General features: G+C 38.4%; 1 protein-coding gene across 2 annotated transcripts in view; it reads left to right on the top strand.

Annotated features, from left to right (window-relative positions):
* SCAMP1 (secretory carrier membrane protein 1) overlaps positions 1-15,966 on the top strand; it is a 52,556-nt gene that overhangs the window by 32,386 nt on the left and 4,204 nt on the right. For both annotated transcript variants that reach the window (XM_074933028.1, XM_074933027.1), the window contains 4 exons: positions 4,506-4,634; positions 11,426-11,585; positions 13,283-13,384; positions 15,220-15,337. In XM_074933028.1, coding sequence (XP_074789129.1) covers positions 4,506-4,634; positions 11,426-11,585; positions 13,283-13,384; positions 15,220-15,337 — 509 coding nt within the window. The remainder of the gene's footprint in view (positions 1-4,505; positions 4,635-11,425; positions 11,586-13,282; positions 13,385-15,219; positions 15,338-15,966) is intronic.

Genomic DNA, 15,966 nt, shown 5'->3' with positions numbered 1-15,966 from the left:
CCTCAGGTCAGCCAGGACTGCTGGTAAATGATGGAAAGCGGCTTGGCAGGCACCCCAGCCAGCTCCTTCAGCACCCTCGGGTGTATCCCATCTGGTCCCATGGACTTGAGTATGTCTGTGTGACTGTCTCCTGGATTGCGGGGATCGTTCTGCCAGTCTCTGTCTTCTGGCTGAGGATGCTGGATTCCCTCAGTACAATAGCCTTGTTATTAAAGACTAAGGCAAAGAAGGCATTAAGCACCTCAGCCTTCTCTTCATCACTTGTTGCCATGTTTCCTCCTGCGTCTAGCAGGGGATGGAGACTCTCCCTGGTCTTTTGCTGCTGACCTACTTATAGAAACATTTCTTGTTGTCCTTGATTAATTTCTAGCCAGATTAATATCTAGCTGGGGTTTAGACCTTCTGATTTCCGCCCTGCATAGCCTCACAGCATCTCTGTAATGATTGTGAGTAGCTAGCCCCTTCTTTCAAAGGCTGTAAGCTCTCCTTTTCTCTCTGAGTTGCAGCCAAAGCTCCCTGTTCAGCCAGGGTGGTCTTCTCTGGCGTCAGCTTCTCTTAGAGCACCTGGGGACCGCCTGCCCCTGAGCCATTAAGACTTCCTCCTTAAAGAGCGCCCAGCTTTCCTGGACCCCTGTACCCTTCAGGATTGTCTCCCAAGGAATCCTTTCAAGCAGGTGCCTAAACAAGACAAAGTCAGCCCTTCTGAAGTCCAGGATGTCAGTCCTGCTTAGCTCTCTCCTGGCCTCTCTAAGAATAAAGAATACTGTTATTTCATGATCGCTGTGCCCTAGTTGGCCTCTAGCTGCCACATCATCCACCAGCCCTTCTCTGTTCACAAAGAGGAGATTCAGCAGGGCACCTTCTCTGGTCGGTTCTCTTACCAGCTGTGTCAGGAAGTTATCTTCCACACATTCCAGGAATCTCTGGGACTTGTCCCGCTCTGCTGTGTTGTATTTCCAGCAGATGTCTGGGAATTTAAATTAACCCACAAGAACAAGGGCAAGCGATCGTGACATTTCACTTAAATGCCTATTGAATATTTCATCCACCTCTCTGTCCTGGGTGGGCAGCCTATAGTAGACTCCTACTAGACCATCTGCCCTGTTGGCCTTCCCCCTGATTCTGTTGCAAAGACACTCTGCCCTGCCTTCACTATACTTGTGTTCAAAGCAATCATAACCGTCCCTAACATACAGCGCCACGCCACCACCTCTCCTTCCTTGTCTGTCCCTCCTAAAGAGCTTGTAGCCATCAACTGGCGCACTCCAGTCATGGGAGACATCCCACCATGTCTCTGTGAGAGCCACTATATCATAATTTTCTTGTTTTGATCATGGCTTCAAGCTCCTCCTGTTTGTTACCCATGCTGTGTGCATTGGTATACATGCACTTCGGATGGGCTGATGTTTTGCCCCCTTCCCCCTTCAAATCTAGTTTAAAGCTCTGTCAGTGAGCCCAGCTAACTCCTGCCCCAAGATCCTCTTCCCCCTCTGGGACAGGTGCATTCCATCTAATGCCAAAAGGTCTGGTGCCTGTATACCAACCCATGATTGAAAAATCCGAAGCCCTGATGGTAACACCAGTCTTGGAGCCACTAGTTTATCTGCTGAGTTCTCCAGTATTATTCTTCATCCACCCCCCCACCAACTGAAGGGATGGAGGAAAACACAATCTGTGCCCCCGACCCCTTAATCAGTTTCCCAAAGGACCTGAAATCTGTCTTCATTACTTTAGGCCTTCTCCTGGTAATGTTGTCACTACCTACCTGAAAAACCAAGAGAGGGTAATAGTCCCTGGGTATCACTAGAGCAGGGTTTTGCCATGAGGTCCTTGACCTAGGTCCCAGGGAGGCAGCAGACTTCCCCGTGAAGCGTGTCTGGTCTGCGTATGGGGCCTTCGACACTCCTCAAAATGGAATCACCCAGTGCAATGACTCTTCTGAGGTTCTTTTCAGAACTGGTTTTAATACCTGGTCTAGAATGACCCAACCTTGGTGGACCTTGGTCTTCCTCATTTGTCTCATTTTCTTCCTTCTTCTTCATTCAAAATTTCCACGGCCGTGAATCTATTGTGAAGGGGCACGATGGAGAGTGAGGGAGGTCGGGAGAGGATTTTCCTGCCTGCCTGAACAGGGACCTGTTTCCAGCCTCCCCTGTCTCTTAGGTCCCCTCCTTCTGCCTGGTATCAAGAGGATGAGGGATTACCTGCCTGATTTGGAGCCTCCATTTGTCCTGTGTTCACACAGGGGAGGTGCTCCAGCCCCCTGATCATCCTTGTTGCTTTCTTCTGGACCTCCTCCAACAGCTCCATGTCCTTCTTATGCTAGGGGCCCCAGAGCTGGATGCAGTGCTCCAGGTGGGGTCTGACCAGTGCAGAGTAGAGCAAGAGAATCACCTCCCTTGACCTGCTGGTCATGCTTCTTTTGATGCAGCCCAGGATGCAGTTGGCTTTCTGGGCTGCAAGTGCACATTACCGTGTCATGTTGAGCCTCTTGTCAACCAACACCCCCAAGTTGTTCTCTGCAGGGCTGCTCTCAATACAGTCATTGCTCAGCCTGTATTTGTGCTTAGGATTATCTCGACCCATGTGCAGAACCTTGCACTTGGCATTGTGGAACTTCATGAGGTTCTCATTTGAACTCTTTTGGAAACAACTGTAGAGTTGTCTTAATTGGAGGACAGGGTCTTTTGCAATACTCCCATCTATTTGCCTTCAATTTAAGATGCTGGCTAACACATCTAGGACACTGTGGTCATAATGCAGTTGACTGTAGCACAAAGATCTTCAGGCTGGTAGGTCAGCTCAGCGTGATACCTTCAGTCTTCTCTGCTCAGGTGTTGTGAAGCATTTGAGTTAATTAAAGCATGCTGCTTCCTGTTACAGCTAGTTCATTTGGGCATGCCTGAAAATCTCTTTCTGTGCTTGCATGAAGCTAGTTTGAGGGTGTCTACATTCATAGTGTAGACACACCACTGAAGTGCAGTTAATAGGCCTTGAGATGGTAACTTCTGTTGAATGAAGTAACTTGGTGAGCTAGCTCTTTGTTTATCAGGATGCAGTACTGGAATATGAGTATGCAAAGTATATTTAAAAAAAACCAGCTTGGTTTTTCATCTCAAACCATCTCACCAAACTCTTTAGTGTTAGTTCAGAATTCTGAAACCTGTACCACAGCAGCAGGAAAGCACATGAAATATGATTCTTAAATAATAGCTTGAATTATTATAAGATAACTGATTTTTTCCATAACTGCCTTGAAACTATCAGTCCTGAGAGAAATAACCATATACTGCAGAATGAAGATCTGATTTATTATCAAATATTTTTCACATAAGAAATCCCAAAGTAGTTTTTAATACGGATGGGAATATTACTTGATTGCCTTTTGTACACTCCCTCTGCCAATCCTCTGCTCTGGAGGACTTGGTAAAAATTTCAGTAGAAGAGGCAGGAAACTTAGAAGATATTCAGTGCTTTGGACCTGTTTGGACAGAACTGACAGCTTATTTTGTCTGAGTGGGGAAACAAGTAAGAAATTATGCAAGTAAGCTTTGCAAGATTACTGTTCTTAACAGATGTACTGCTAGTAGAGGTATGGTTGAAGATAGAAATTGCAGGCAAAACCTTGCCAGAATTTCAAATAAAGGAGCCTGTAGGTTAGTCTGTAGTTCAGCTCCACTTCTGGAATGTGGTGATTAATTTATCTCTTGCATCCAGAATTAAAAATGTTACGGGAAAGTTTTGTTGCAGTTATCTCAGTTGAATCTCTGCGTCTGTGCTTGGTATGACTTGGTTTGGCAGAACGTATACTCTAGCCTGTGAGCAGATCAGCATACAGGAAATCCAAGTGTCTGATACTGTGTCCTTTGTGGTGTCCTCACTCTGGCATATAACTATCAAAATACAATGATGCTGTAGGGCATCTTCTTGTAACAAAAAAGTAGTTCAGACCGTTTCAGTAGCTGCCTTTCTTGAGCCTTATGGGCTTTTAGGTAAAGCTTTGACTATGAACTGTATTGGGAACTAGTTCAAAGTGTTAGAGACAGCCTGGCATTGAAATACCAGAATTCTGAGAATGAAGAATGCTCTTCAGTCCTCAGTCTGTGTGTTAAACAAAGTATGTGAGTAGGGTGTGACTTTAGGGAAATGTAAATTTAAAAGCCAAGTAACACTGAGAAGTTGGTTTTCTGCCCATATCTGCTTGTTTTGTGAAGAATTATCTCATTACTTTACAGAAACTCTCAGACGCCTTCTTAGTCTTTTACACAGATAAAATATTGTACTTTCCTTGATCTGCTGCACTTCATTGTGTTTTATTTCTGAAGTTTATTTTCAGTATTGTGTGAGGACTGCTGATAAAACTCTTGGGTTTTGGTAGCACAGATTATCGATATGGTTGTGAAACTCATGCATAAAACAACTTGAACAAGTCCAAATGTATATATCTTTCTAGTGTACAGAGATTATAACTGTATTATAAAGCTCTTTTTTTTTCTGTTTTGCAGGTAGAAAAAATAACTGGCCACCTCTTCCTGAAAATTTTCCAGTAGGTCCTTGTTTCTACCAGGATTTTTCTGTAGACATTCCTGTAGAGTTCCAGAAGACAGTAAAGATTATGTACTATTTGTGGATGTGTAAGTATTTTTTTTAAAAGAAAAAACAAAGAGCCTATTCAGTTTGATGATGCATACCTGCTACTTTGGCTTTTGCAACATCTGTAATGAGAACTTGTTTTAAATCCAGAAGTCAAACATTGCAGTGAAATCTTTTTGTTAGCTTCAATTTTGAAAGTATTGAATTATGCAATAGAAACTTCCACAGAAAAAAAGGAGGAGGATTATCCTTAGGCAGTTTGGTTCTAGTATATTTTATTGTTATGGTTTAAGTATCTCTGTTGTTGTAAAATGAGCTTTGGCCATTCATTAACTTAGACATAATTTCACTGTTTTTAAAATCAGCTTATATATTAAAAAATAAAATTCACAATCAGTATTTAGACTTGCAAGTTTAAGAAGTAGAATATCCATTTGCTTTAATATACATAGTTTTATATCTGTATTTTGTCTGTAGTGGAGACTTGGTATCATTTTACTCTATTTAAAAAAATAGTGTAAAGTCAACCAGCTGAAGAATCAGTCCACATTAAAACTATACTTTGTACTCAAGGAATGCTCTATACCATCTTTGTGGGGTTAATTTTGCCCTCATTCATGTGTTGTGTTTTGACTGGAGAAATATGGGACCAAATGTACAGTTGCTAGAATGTTTGTGTCTTCTGCCTTGTCAATTGTGAAGGGAGCCTAATAATTACTCTTGAGACTGAGGAAATTCCAAAGATATAGGTGCTTTGATGCCTTTAACATATTTTTAGCATACTAAGGGAATATGAATTTCAGAACTTTTCTGTGTTTTTTTCAGGGCTTCAGATTTAGTTAGCAAATCTCCATAATTTTACCTGTTAATCAGGTGATCTTATTACTGTGATTGAACCACATAATTGAAACACAAAATGAGCAGTCAGCACTGAATCAAGTGAATTCCACTTCATCACAATCCACAGCTTTCTGTATTCATTGCTGGGTCATTAATCTTCAAATAAAAAGTAAATCCACTGTAGAATGTGTGACCAGTCACTCTCATAAATCTGACAGACATTTAGGATTTATATGCAATCGAAGATCAAGTACTCCAAAATTTTAGGATACTTACTAATTCTGACCATTTGCAGGACTGAGTTCTGAAAATGCTGTATGCTTCAAACACAAGGTGAAGTTGGGCAGTGAGAATTCAATATTAATACTGGTTTTATTTTTTCTCTCTTATAGCAATAAATAAAGGAAGCATCAATGTTACAGTATTTCAAAATATATAGGAGTTGTGCTTTTATACTAACATGACAGATTTTCTTCTAGGTAGACTGAGATTTTAACTGAGCCCTCTTGCTCTTTCCCTTCTTTAGTACTCTGATTTAGGGATTACTCAGGAAGGAAGGAAAAGGGCACGATAGAGGAAAAGAAAGACAAAATCTATTTCAGGCTAAAAAAAAAAAAAAAATTGAATACTGAACTCTGGGCCTTAGGGCTGGCTGTTAAATCAGTGCTTGTGACTCTTCTTTCCCAGGATCATACTTACATGGTTTGGCTCACTTTTCATTAGAGCAGCTGTGCTTCCTCAGTGGAAGCACTTATTACCATAGCAAACCAACATGTTTCTGCATGCTGCGCTACCGTACGTTTTATTTCCTCTTGCAGAACTTCCTCGGTCTTGTAAGGCCTAGGGGTTCTGTGAACATAGTCACATTTGGATAAATCTAGTACTGCATGCTCAGCACTTTGTAAAGTAGATTAGTTTTCCTCTTCCTTTTTAGCAGCCAAAAGAAACAAACCTTTCAGATTCAGTTTTCTGTGTGTTTCTGTGGTTAGTAGCAATTTTTTGTATGCTTATTCTTGGTCTTTATGTATCTGAGGATATTTTTTTACTTGTTTCAGATCTATATTCTCTTTATTTCATGAGAAAACAAGTCTTGTTTGTATCCCTATTCCATAAATTCATCAGTCTTTTCTCTATTTGTGTCAGCAGTCAGAGTTTTCTTACTCCTTGATGTGATTTTATCTTTGCACATTTTAAAATTTTTTTTCTTCCCTGGGGAGAGCCTTTTTTTTTTTTTAACTGCCCACTCCCATGTTTTTGTGAGCAATGGCAATCAATTAGAAATGGTTTCTATTAGCTGCCAGTGGAGCTTTTCTATTCTGTCTTGGCTTTGTGACCATTGCTGTTTTAGTAGCTTGCAGATAGAATGACAGTTTTCCTGGCTCTCTAGCACTGAGCCTTACTTTTTAGATGTTTCTATGTTGTTACTAGTGAAATGTCACATCTCTTGACCTGTATCTAACACTAGAACTTTTTTGGCTCAAAAGCCTGTGTTTTTCAGCTTTTTTCCCCACAGGCTGATAACATACAAAATGAGCACTACTGATTTTCAAAGAATATTTCTTACTTGAAGTTACAAACCAAAGAGCTGCTTAATGTCATGGAAAGGTTTTGTCGTTTGAGTTTGTTACTTTATATAGATTGTGAATGTTTCCATTTTGCATGAACAAGACTTTAAAACGTTTTCAAAGGCCAGTGACTTAAACTGTAGATTCTGGTAGAAAAATAATACCCTGAAGTGTCAACTTTTATGGTATTTTTTTTGTTTAGGAGAGTTTAATCTCATCCATCCTTCTGTCTGAGGGTATGATCAGTAGTAACATATCAGTCTGTATTGATGCTTGTTCTGCCTGTTCCTGAGAACCTCCCAAGGATGGACACTTGATAAACTCCTTCCAAGCCTGTTCTAGTGGGTTGCTGTTTTTAATCATTAGAAGATGTTTCCCAGAGTATACTTTAATTCTCCCTTCCTGTGTTTTATCTTCCATTTTCTGTCCAACATTGTTATGGTGAACACATTTATCCCCATTAGTCATCTCCTTTTGGCTAAATTAGCATAGTTTACTTAGTCTTTCTTTGTAGGTTATGTTTTCTAGAGGTCTGAATGTTTGGTTGCTGCTTGGCTCACTCCATATTATTACGTATATTTTGGTGTGTAGCATCAAGAATTTTACAGTGTGGACCGTGTCCAGTATTTTACCTGAAGTCCTAATGTACTGTGTAGAGAAAAAAAAAACACCTTCACATTTTTGATAGCATGTGCTTATATGTCAGAGGGCAACTGAGCACCACACAGCTGCTCGCTTACTCCTTCCCCCTCAGCGATGGGGAGGAGGAAGTAGAACAAAAGGCTCGGGAATCAAGGTGAGGACAGGGAGAGATGACTCACCCGTTAGGGTCACAGGCAAATGACTGACTCCTTAGAGGAAGAAAGAGAACATAAATTTATTTAAACACCGCCACCTCCATTTAGTTTAACAATTAAACAGTAGGACAGTGAGAAGTATAACCACATCTTAAAAACACCTCCTCCCACCCCTCCCTTCTTCCCAAGCTCAGCTTTGCTCCCAGTTTCTCTACCTCTTCCCCTGCGGCAGTGCATGGGGACAAGGGATTGGGGTTACAGTTAGTTCATCACCCGCTGCTTTTTCATCCTCAGGGGGAGGACTCCTTCCCCTGCTCCAGTGTGGTTGTTGAACTTTCTTGAACATGAGACCTTCCCATGGGATGGAGCTCTTCCTGACCTGCCCCAGTGTGCGTCCCTCCCGTGTGTTGCAGTCCTCCCAGCAAGAGACTGCTGCAGCCTGGGCTTCCCTCCGAGTTCCGGCCCTCTTTGGGTGCAGCCACCTGCTCTGGCGTGGGCCCCTCCCCGGGCTGCAGGTGGGCATCTGCTCCACCAGTGACCTCCATGGGCTGCAGGGCACAGCCTGCCCTCTCGCCACGGGCTGCCAGGGGGTCTCTGCTCTGGCACACCTCCCCCACCCCCGCTTCCTTTCTTCAGCTGATCTCACTGTTTGCATAGTAATTTTCCTTACAACTCTAACTCCTCCTCTCAGGTTCCCTTTCTTAAATATGTTATCGCAGAGGCACAGCCACCTTTGCTAATTGCCTCAGCCTTGGCCAGAGTCTTGGAGCTGGGGGAGCTTCAAGAAGCTTTTCACAGGGGCCACCTCTGTAGCACCCTCCTGCTACCAAAACCACACACACAAACCCAACATATTATGTTGCGTACTGATCTAAGCCTGGTTTATAATATATTTTTTCCTATGGAAAAGAATTCTGTCATTTGTAAGGCATGTTTGCACATGTCTTACCAAGCCCCCTGTCCAAAAAGAGCAGAACAGTCAAGAAAGAAAATCCTAAACTACATTTGAAGTCACACTGTGCTCCAAGGTTATGTGTGATCAGGCTTCAGCAGCTTTGTCCTCCACTTGTCAGTTGCCTTGTGGCTTCACAAACCTCTGCTTCATATGTGTCCCATTCCCCTTGAGGCACCTTGAGGGTGACAGTCCAGCTGAATCTTGGGAAGAGCACATTCTTTTGTCATGTATCCTGGTGAGGACTTTGGTTTCCTGAGAATATCATCAATAAAACGCTGCTGAAATGAAACTTACTACAAAAATCTATTTTCATAGTCCCAAATGGGATTGCAAAACAATAATCTCAGTAAGGTAGATGCCAAATAGCATCAGTGCAACTTGTCTTTATTTACAGTTTACTTTCAAACTTGGATTTCTATAAATACATTTATAATTAATGGATTGTAAAGTGTAGTTAATTCAGATAGAAAATGTATATTTAAGTAGGATTCTTTACAAGGAAGTTTACACTAGTAAGAATGAAGTTGAGTCTGAATATTTATTAAACTGGTGTAATTTCCTATTGTTCACTCTTAGTCTGGCATGAATGCCCTTTTATTTTTTTTTAACCTCGACTGCTTCCACAGCTAAACTAGGTGAAGATATTCTTAGATCAAGTATTCTTAGATCATATTTTTAGATACTGAGGACTGTATTAGTATAGCTGTGAAGTTATTGTCATGCAGACATTGCATGTTGCAGACTTCTGCCAAAGCCTTAGGTCATTTCAGTCCCTAGGTGGTCATTGTCTTTTAATGGTTTTATCTGAAGAGGTTCTTTTAATGGTTTAATCTGAAGAGGCAAGTACATAGAAGATACTTAAAACCATTACCTGAACATAAAACCACCTCTGTTCATACAACAGCAAAGCTTATCTAGGTCACTTAATGAAGGTGTTGGCTCAAAGAACAAATGCCTTTCTGTACCTTGCAGCAGGCAGAGAGAAGGGTGAGTGGAGCAAAGGGAGAATTGTCAGTGCAGTCCCTCATCTTCATCTGTAGTTTGCTAATACTTGATTTTTACAGCTGAGATTTTCTGTGACAGTAGTGAAGCAGACCCTCTGTGGCTGGTTTTATTGTGCTAATGAGTATCAGTAGTGGGTGTGACATTTCAACCTTCTGCACTGATGGTATTCTTTTAAAACTTGTCTTGTTATTGTAATTGCAGTTACAGAAAACATAGTAATTCATAGTAAAAGTTCAAATTACACCAGAGCCTGGATGGTTTTAGTAATCTAGGGGGTCTCCCTGTTTTCCAGTATTAAGTAGAAAAACAAAGAATACCCCATAGTAATCTTTCTCATATTTATCAAAGGAAGGCAGGAATTTGGATTTGTATCCTTTGTTGTGCTTTATGAGGCACACACACACAAATTCTGAAATCAGTTGCCTTGCTGACCTCTTTGAACATTGCTAAGATATGTAGGTGTGTTAAATGCTAATTATTTAAAAGTGCAACGTTTTCTGTTTCTGGTGTCTCTGGAAAATATGATTTGTCTGAGGGAAATGTTTTGAGTTTCATCAGCCTTTCATGCAGTGATGTGGGCATTTTTTTTTCAGTCTTTATTATTTTTCCAGTTCTTCTGTTAACCTTGCTTTCCAGTAGAATGACTAAAATGTGTATCTGAACTTAAATAAAAAATCATTGCTGCAAGGAGCAGCTTGTGCACTCTCAATTGTAAATACTCTGCTTTATCTTGGTCCACAAGATTAGAAATGGTCTTCTAAGATAGCAAAATCACTCCTTAATCATTGGTTATTGCTGAATAAAGACAGAAATTCATGTTCATCTCTTTAAGTCTGGCAGAACTGTGCCACATAGCATGAAGGTAGTAGTTGTAATGTTTCTTAATACTCCTGTATCTTGTTCTGAGAACTAAATATGTTTGAAAGAACCTCTGAAGTTGGAATGCAAATGCATTTGCTTCAGAAGAAACTCAATAGTTTGAGTAACAAGGTCTGCCACTGAGAAAATGCTAGTGATGAGCTAAGAAAGAACTGAGCACCAAAAAGGCAAATGTGTAAGACCAATGTCATAAGAAATACTTGAATATACAGTATGTGTTAAAGCATCTAGAACAGCTTCTTGCAGATCTTGTTTTATTGAGAAACATTTTTACTGAGTGGAAGGTTTTTTACTTTATTACATGGAAGATAAATAGCTTTTTGTTGAAAGTTTTTTTGGAAAATTTTATTTTCAAACTGTGTACAGTGCTAAATTTACGATGCATTTTATATAGTTTATAAACTTTCTCTCCAGAAATATTCAGTAGTCTGTTAAATATCTGTATCCAGTTATTACTGTAGAAAAAGTATCAATTATTACAGCTGTAGAAACCTGTTTTCATCATTTTAAGTTTGAAGATGTCTTATTTTTATGACAGGATTTTTTCCTTCACCATATACCTAATAGCACTTGAATTTTCATGTTCAGTACTTTCACTTGTGAATACAGGGTTTACCAGAAAGTTAGAAAACTGTATGAAAATCAGTGTATTGCTGAGGGTATTGAGAAAGATTTATTGTTAGCATGCTGACGTTTTGTTTAAAAATGCTCAGTTGGGGTATTACTTTAAAAGTTGTGATCTATTGTATACACATAACTTAATAAAGACTATTTTGCTTTTACTTCTACAGTCCATACAGTGACACTGTTTCTTAATATCTTTGGATGTTTGGCCTGGTTTTACGTTGATGCTACACGAGGGGTTGATTTTGGATTGAGTATTCTCTGGTTCTTGCTTTTTACACCTTGTTCTTTTGTCTGCTGGTACAGACCCCTTTATGGAGCTTTCAGGTAACAACTTCGGCTTGACTTAGGATATTTGAAAACTTGTCAAAATGCATTAACATTCCAGAATTTGCTTGATTATTATTATTATGATAATCCTTCGATATGCTTTCATTAGAAACAATTAGTATGTTTGCCATTGATTTAGTTGTTGTATTTAAAACATAGATGGCAATAGTTAGGAATATAATTTATTAAAGTTTTTATAGCTTCTACCACTGACAAAATATTTAACTTTGTATTGGGCTGATAACAATTTTAAGGAAAATTCTCATTAAATCGCTATACTTTCACACCAAGAATTTCAGTAGGCTAATAGTTAAGAGTGTCTTAAATTTTTGGCTTCATAAAGCTCTACATATAAAAATCTTGTATTGGCGAGTGACCTACAGTGTCTGTAATTGAAGTAGACCGAGATTCTTAAGAATTAGTAGAGCAGGTATATAATAAAACTCTAGTGGTTTTCATAGCTTTTAGCAATCTTTGCAGACTTCACAAGTGTGAGGTTTGGTAGTTTTGTGTTTAAGAATAGAATGATTGGTTTGCATACAAAATTAACATTTTTTGGGGGTGAAAATCAGCATGTAGAGATTCTAAATTTGGTATCTTTATAGCATTTCTTGGGATTTAAAAATTTTTTTTTACTCTGAAGTGATTCAGGATATTCTCAGTTAAAATATACTGATTCTTGTAGAGAAAGATCGATGCCCAGAAATTGCAGTTAAGCATAACCTGTAGACTAAATGAGATTGTTTCTTTTTGCTAACCAAGGAGGTATTTCTGTACCCACACATCTTTGAGGAATCATGTAGTTTAATTTGCATTTGCTCTCTAGTAAATCCATAGCTTTTCTTGGGGAATATTGATTGGAAAAGAAGAATTACTACCTCCATATTCAATTTTTGGTCAGTTGCTCAGATGAAAATAAAATAGTTATTGAACTGAACTGGTTAAATAAATATAATTGACAAACTCCCTTCTGCAGGAAGAGTTATTAAGGGCAAAATCTAATTCTGTGACTTAACTTATTTCTACTTTTTTGAGAATGCTGATAACAAGAAAATTATATGATGATTAGTTTTGATAGTAGTAAGTTGAGGTTTTATACTGAGATTTTGCCTGTACATTCTTTTATTTATTTATTTTTAAATTTTTACTTTCAGTCTTCGTTAGGCTGGCATTTTAGTCATTTTAACAGCAAACCGATTTTGTATATTTTGCTTTTAAGCAACACCCACTTCAGTATTCTGGTCTGCGCTATGTTCACTATGTTTCAGTAATTCCATATTACATTTTATTTTCTTTTACAAGTAAAGTATTTTCTTCCCATCCTGCCAGGACTGTGAGCTTCAGTCTGAAAGTGGAGTAGATTTATGTTCTTCATGCTTGTAGCAGAACTTCTATGTTTAGTCTAAGAGGCCCTGCAGTGTGTTGAACAGAACACTAAGGAATAGTATCTTGCTGCTATTCTCACCTCTGTTAGAGGTACAGATGATAAAAATACTATATGAAAGATGAAGGAGCAGCTCTTGTAAATAAACACTCTACAGACTCACAGAATTATTGAACTTCAAGTCACTGTCAGTAAATGAAAGCACTTTTCCCCTAGTTAATGCAGAAAAAAGTTTTAGATTGGTTCTACAGTATTTGCAAAAAGTCATTATTTTCCTGGTTGCTTTAATCTTTTTCCCCCCCTCTTTCAGGAGTGACAGTTCATTCAGGTTCTTTGTGTTCTTCTTTGTATATATCTGTCAGTTTGCTGTACATGTACTTCAAGCTGCAGGATTTCAAAGATGGGGAAACTGGTGAGTATTCTGTTTGCTGTAGCATTGTCTGTAAGACAAACATTCCTATTTGATATAGCAACTGCAATACACTCTGTGTTCCAGAAAAATCTCAAGTTCACTGGAATTGCTATATTTAGCACTCAAAAAAAAAATTTTTGCTTTTTTAGGAAAAGTGAATGAAACTTACCCCAAAGAGTGTGAGGTACTTCTGTTATTAGGCTGGTTAAATTTTCCTCTTGCAATGTTAAACCAGTTTGAATTGTTAATACATGACCTTCTCTGTTTTGGTTGTGTGTGGAGATACTGCTTTCTCTATATTTAAGATAAAGTCATAAGCAAAACTTAGAGAAGATAAAAATAATTTAGACAGCAATAATATAGTTTGCATATTATTTTGTATCATTAGTTATTTCTAATTATATAAATATAGTTACTACTTATTAATGGCTAAAATCTGAAGAATAAGTCAACAATGTATTGAATTTAATATAGTGGTATATCTGATATTACTTGAAAAGCTCATTTGTCCAAGTCAGCTCCTTATTCTGCAGTAGTTGTTTTTTCTTTTTGATGCTTGTAAGTATATAAGCTTTTACATGAAGCTTTTATGTATATTATAATTTATTTGAGTCTTCGAGGTTTAATACTTAACTTTTATAAGGAAAAGCTATTGTGAATTGATTCCTGTCCCTGGGGAAAAAAAACAAACAAAACAACAAACTAACAAACTTGAGTTAACTAAAAGCATGGTTGTAGTAGCCAGCTGGTAGGATGGAGAGCTGTGACTGGTGATACTGTAGCTGGGTAATGACACCTCTCTGTATCAGTGCTTTTTGCTGCTAACCTCCAAACATATGTAAAGCAGGCAAAATAGCGTTACTTTAGAACTGTAGTGTAATAAAAGATCCCGTTTCATCATTTTTGTTCTTGCTGCTGTTTTGATTTTTCGTAGATACATTGAGATCAACAAAATAAAAAAGTATAGTAGAGGGCCAGTCTCCAAGTATGTTGAGTGTGCTTTTAAGGATGCTTGGGGAAGGGGTATGAAAGAGAGCCAGATCATCAGAAAATGCTAATTACAGTTTGGATTTTGGAATTCTGTGGTATAGTCCAGTTGGACTGGATATCTAAGGGGATATCAAAGCAATCTGAAACAGTGGAAGAAAGTTTAAGGTTGTTTGGATTTACAGAAATGTTTTGCTTTTTTTTCTGTGGAAGAATCTTTTCCATTTCAACGTGTTATTTTTCTTAAAGGCAACCTTCTTTTTGTGGTTTGATACTGTATTTTTCTGTTGGTGTTTCAATTTTTCAGAATGGGGAAATGTTTTAAGTAGATACTGGTACAGTAAGCTTTTCAATTAGTTAATCTGATGCTATCAAGTTCAAAAAATTACCATATTAACCTCAATTGAGAAGCATCACTGTGTGGATACACAGTCTTCCCATATAGAAGCACTGTGTATATGGCATGTTTTTGTTTTATGGTTAAAGAAGTTCGAAGCTATCTTTCTGGGCACATTTTCTCTTCCATGAAACCATGTCGTCTTAAATTAATCTGAAATAAAAGTACGGCCAAAAAAACCCAAGAAGTTTATGAGCAACTCTAATTTCTTCACAAATCTGCTCAATGATAATAATTTTTCATATAGTTTCACTGCATGCATTCGTAAAAATGGAAATTAAGCTCTAAAAGTTTATTAATAAACCGAAATATGCTTATATAAAATTCCCATTACTTCAAAAGTACTCTAAAGTCAGAACCAGGAGGTTATAAAGCTTACCTTGATGTGGATACCTGTGATTGAATAGTTCATGTGCTGTTCTAGTAAAGTTGTCCTTTCTTCTTCCTTCAGTGGGTGGATTTCATCTCTTACTGGTCTTAACAAGAGTATTCCTGTTGGCATTATGATGATAATCATAGCTGCACTTTTCACAGCATCTGCTGTTATCTCCTTAGTTATGTTTAAAAAGGTAAGTTACATATTATTCCCCTCTTCTGTTTCTTGTATTTGTTCTGGCTTTGGCTTTCCTGCTTGAGAGAGGTACTCTCTCACAAAGTAAGATTAAGGGGATTAAATAATATTCTGGAGGGTGTGCCTTACCTATTAACAACTGTTCTTTTTTGCTTATACTGTTGTGGAGTGAGGAAATGCAGTTTGTAGAAGGTACATACTTTCTGCAAACTAAAATGGGGAAGGATAGCTCTCAATAAGAGAAACTGGGAGGTAAACTCACAATGAAGGGGTAGGTGTATGCACTGGACACTGTGATTGTACCTGTAGATGCCAGGTTGTAATTTTCAAATCTGTAGTGATTCAGCCTGAGTGAAGTGTGAGTCAAATGATTGCAAAGTTTCAGCTTTTACCAAAATCATTCCCATTAAAATCAGTAGAAGAGGGAGGGAGATGCCTGGCATCTCATGAAAGGATTTTTATTTCTGTGTTTCTATTAACATTTTGTTGTCAATTAATATTACATAGCATGAAAGCTCAAAGAAAGACGCTTTTTTCTCTTGGTTCCTTTTTGTGAATTTCCATCCAGAAGACCTAAGTTTAGATATTAATATTAGTAAGTTTTTAATGTTGTTTAGATAAAATGTA

This window comes from Athene noctua, chromosome Z (genome assembly GCF_965140245.1).
Source record: "Athene noctua chromosome Z, bAthNoc1.hap1.1, whole genome shotgun sequence".
NCBI classification, from domain to species: domain Eukaryota; kingdom Metazoa; phylum Chordata; class Aves; order Strigiformes; family Strigidae; genus Athene; species Athene noctua.
Note: the sequence above shows the minus strand (reverse complement) of the source record. Positions and strands in the feature narration are given on the sequence as shown.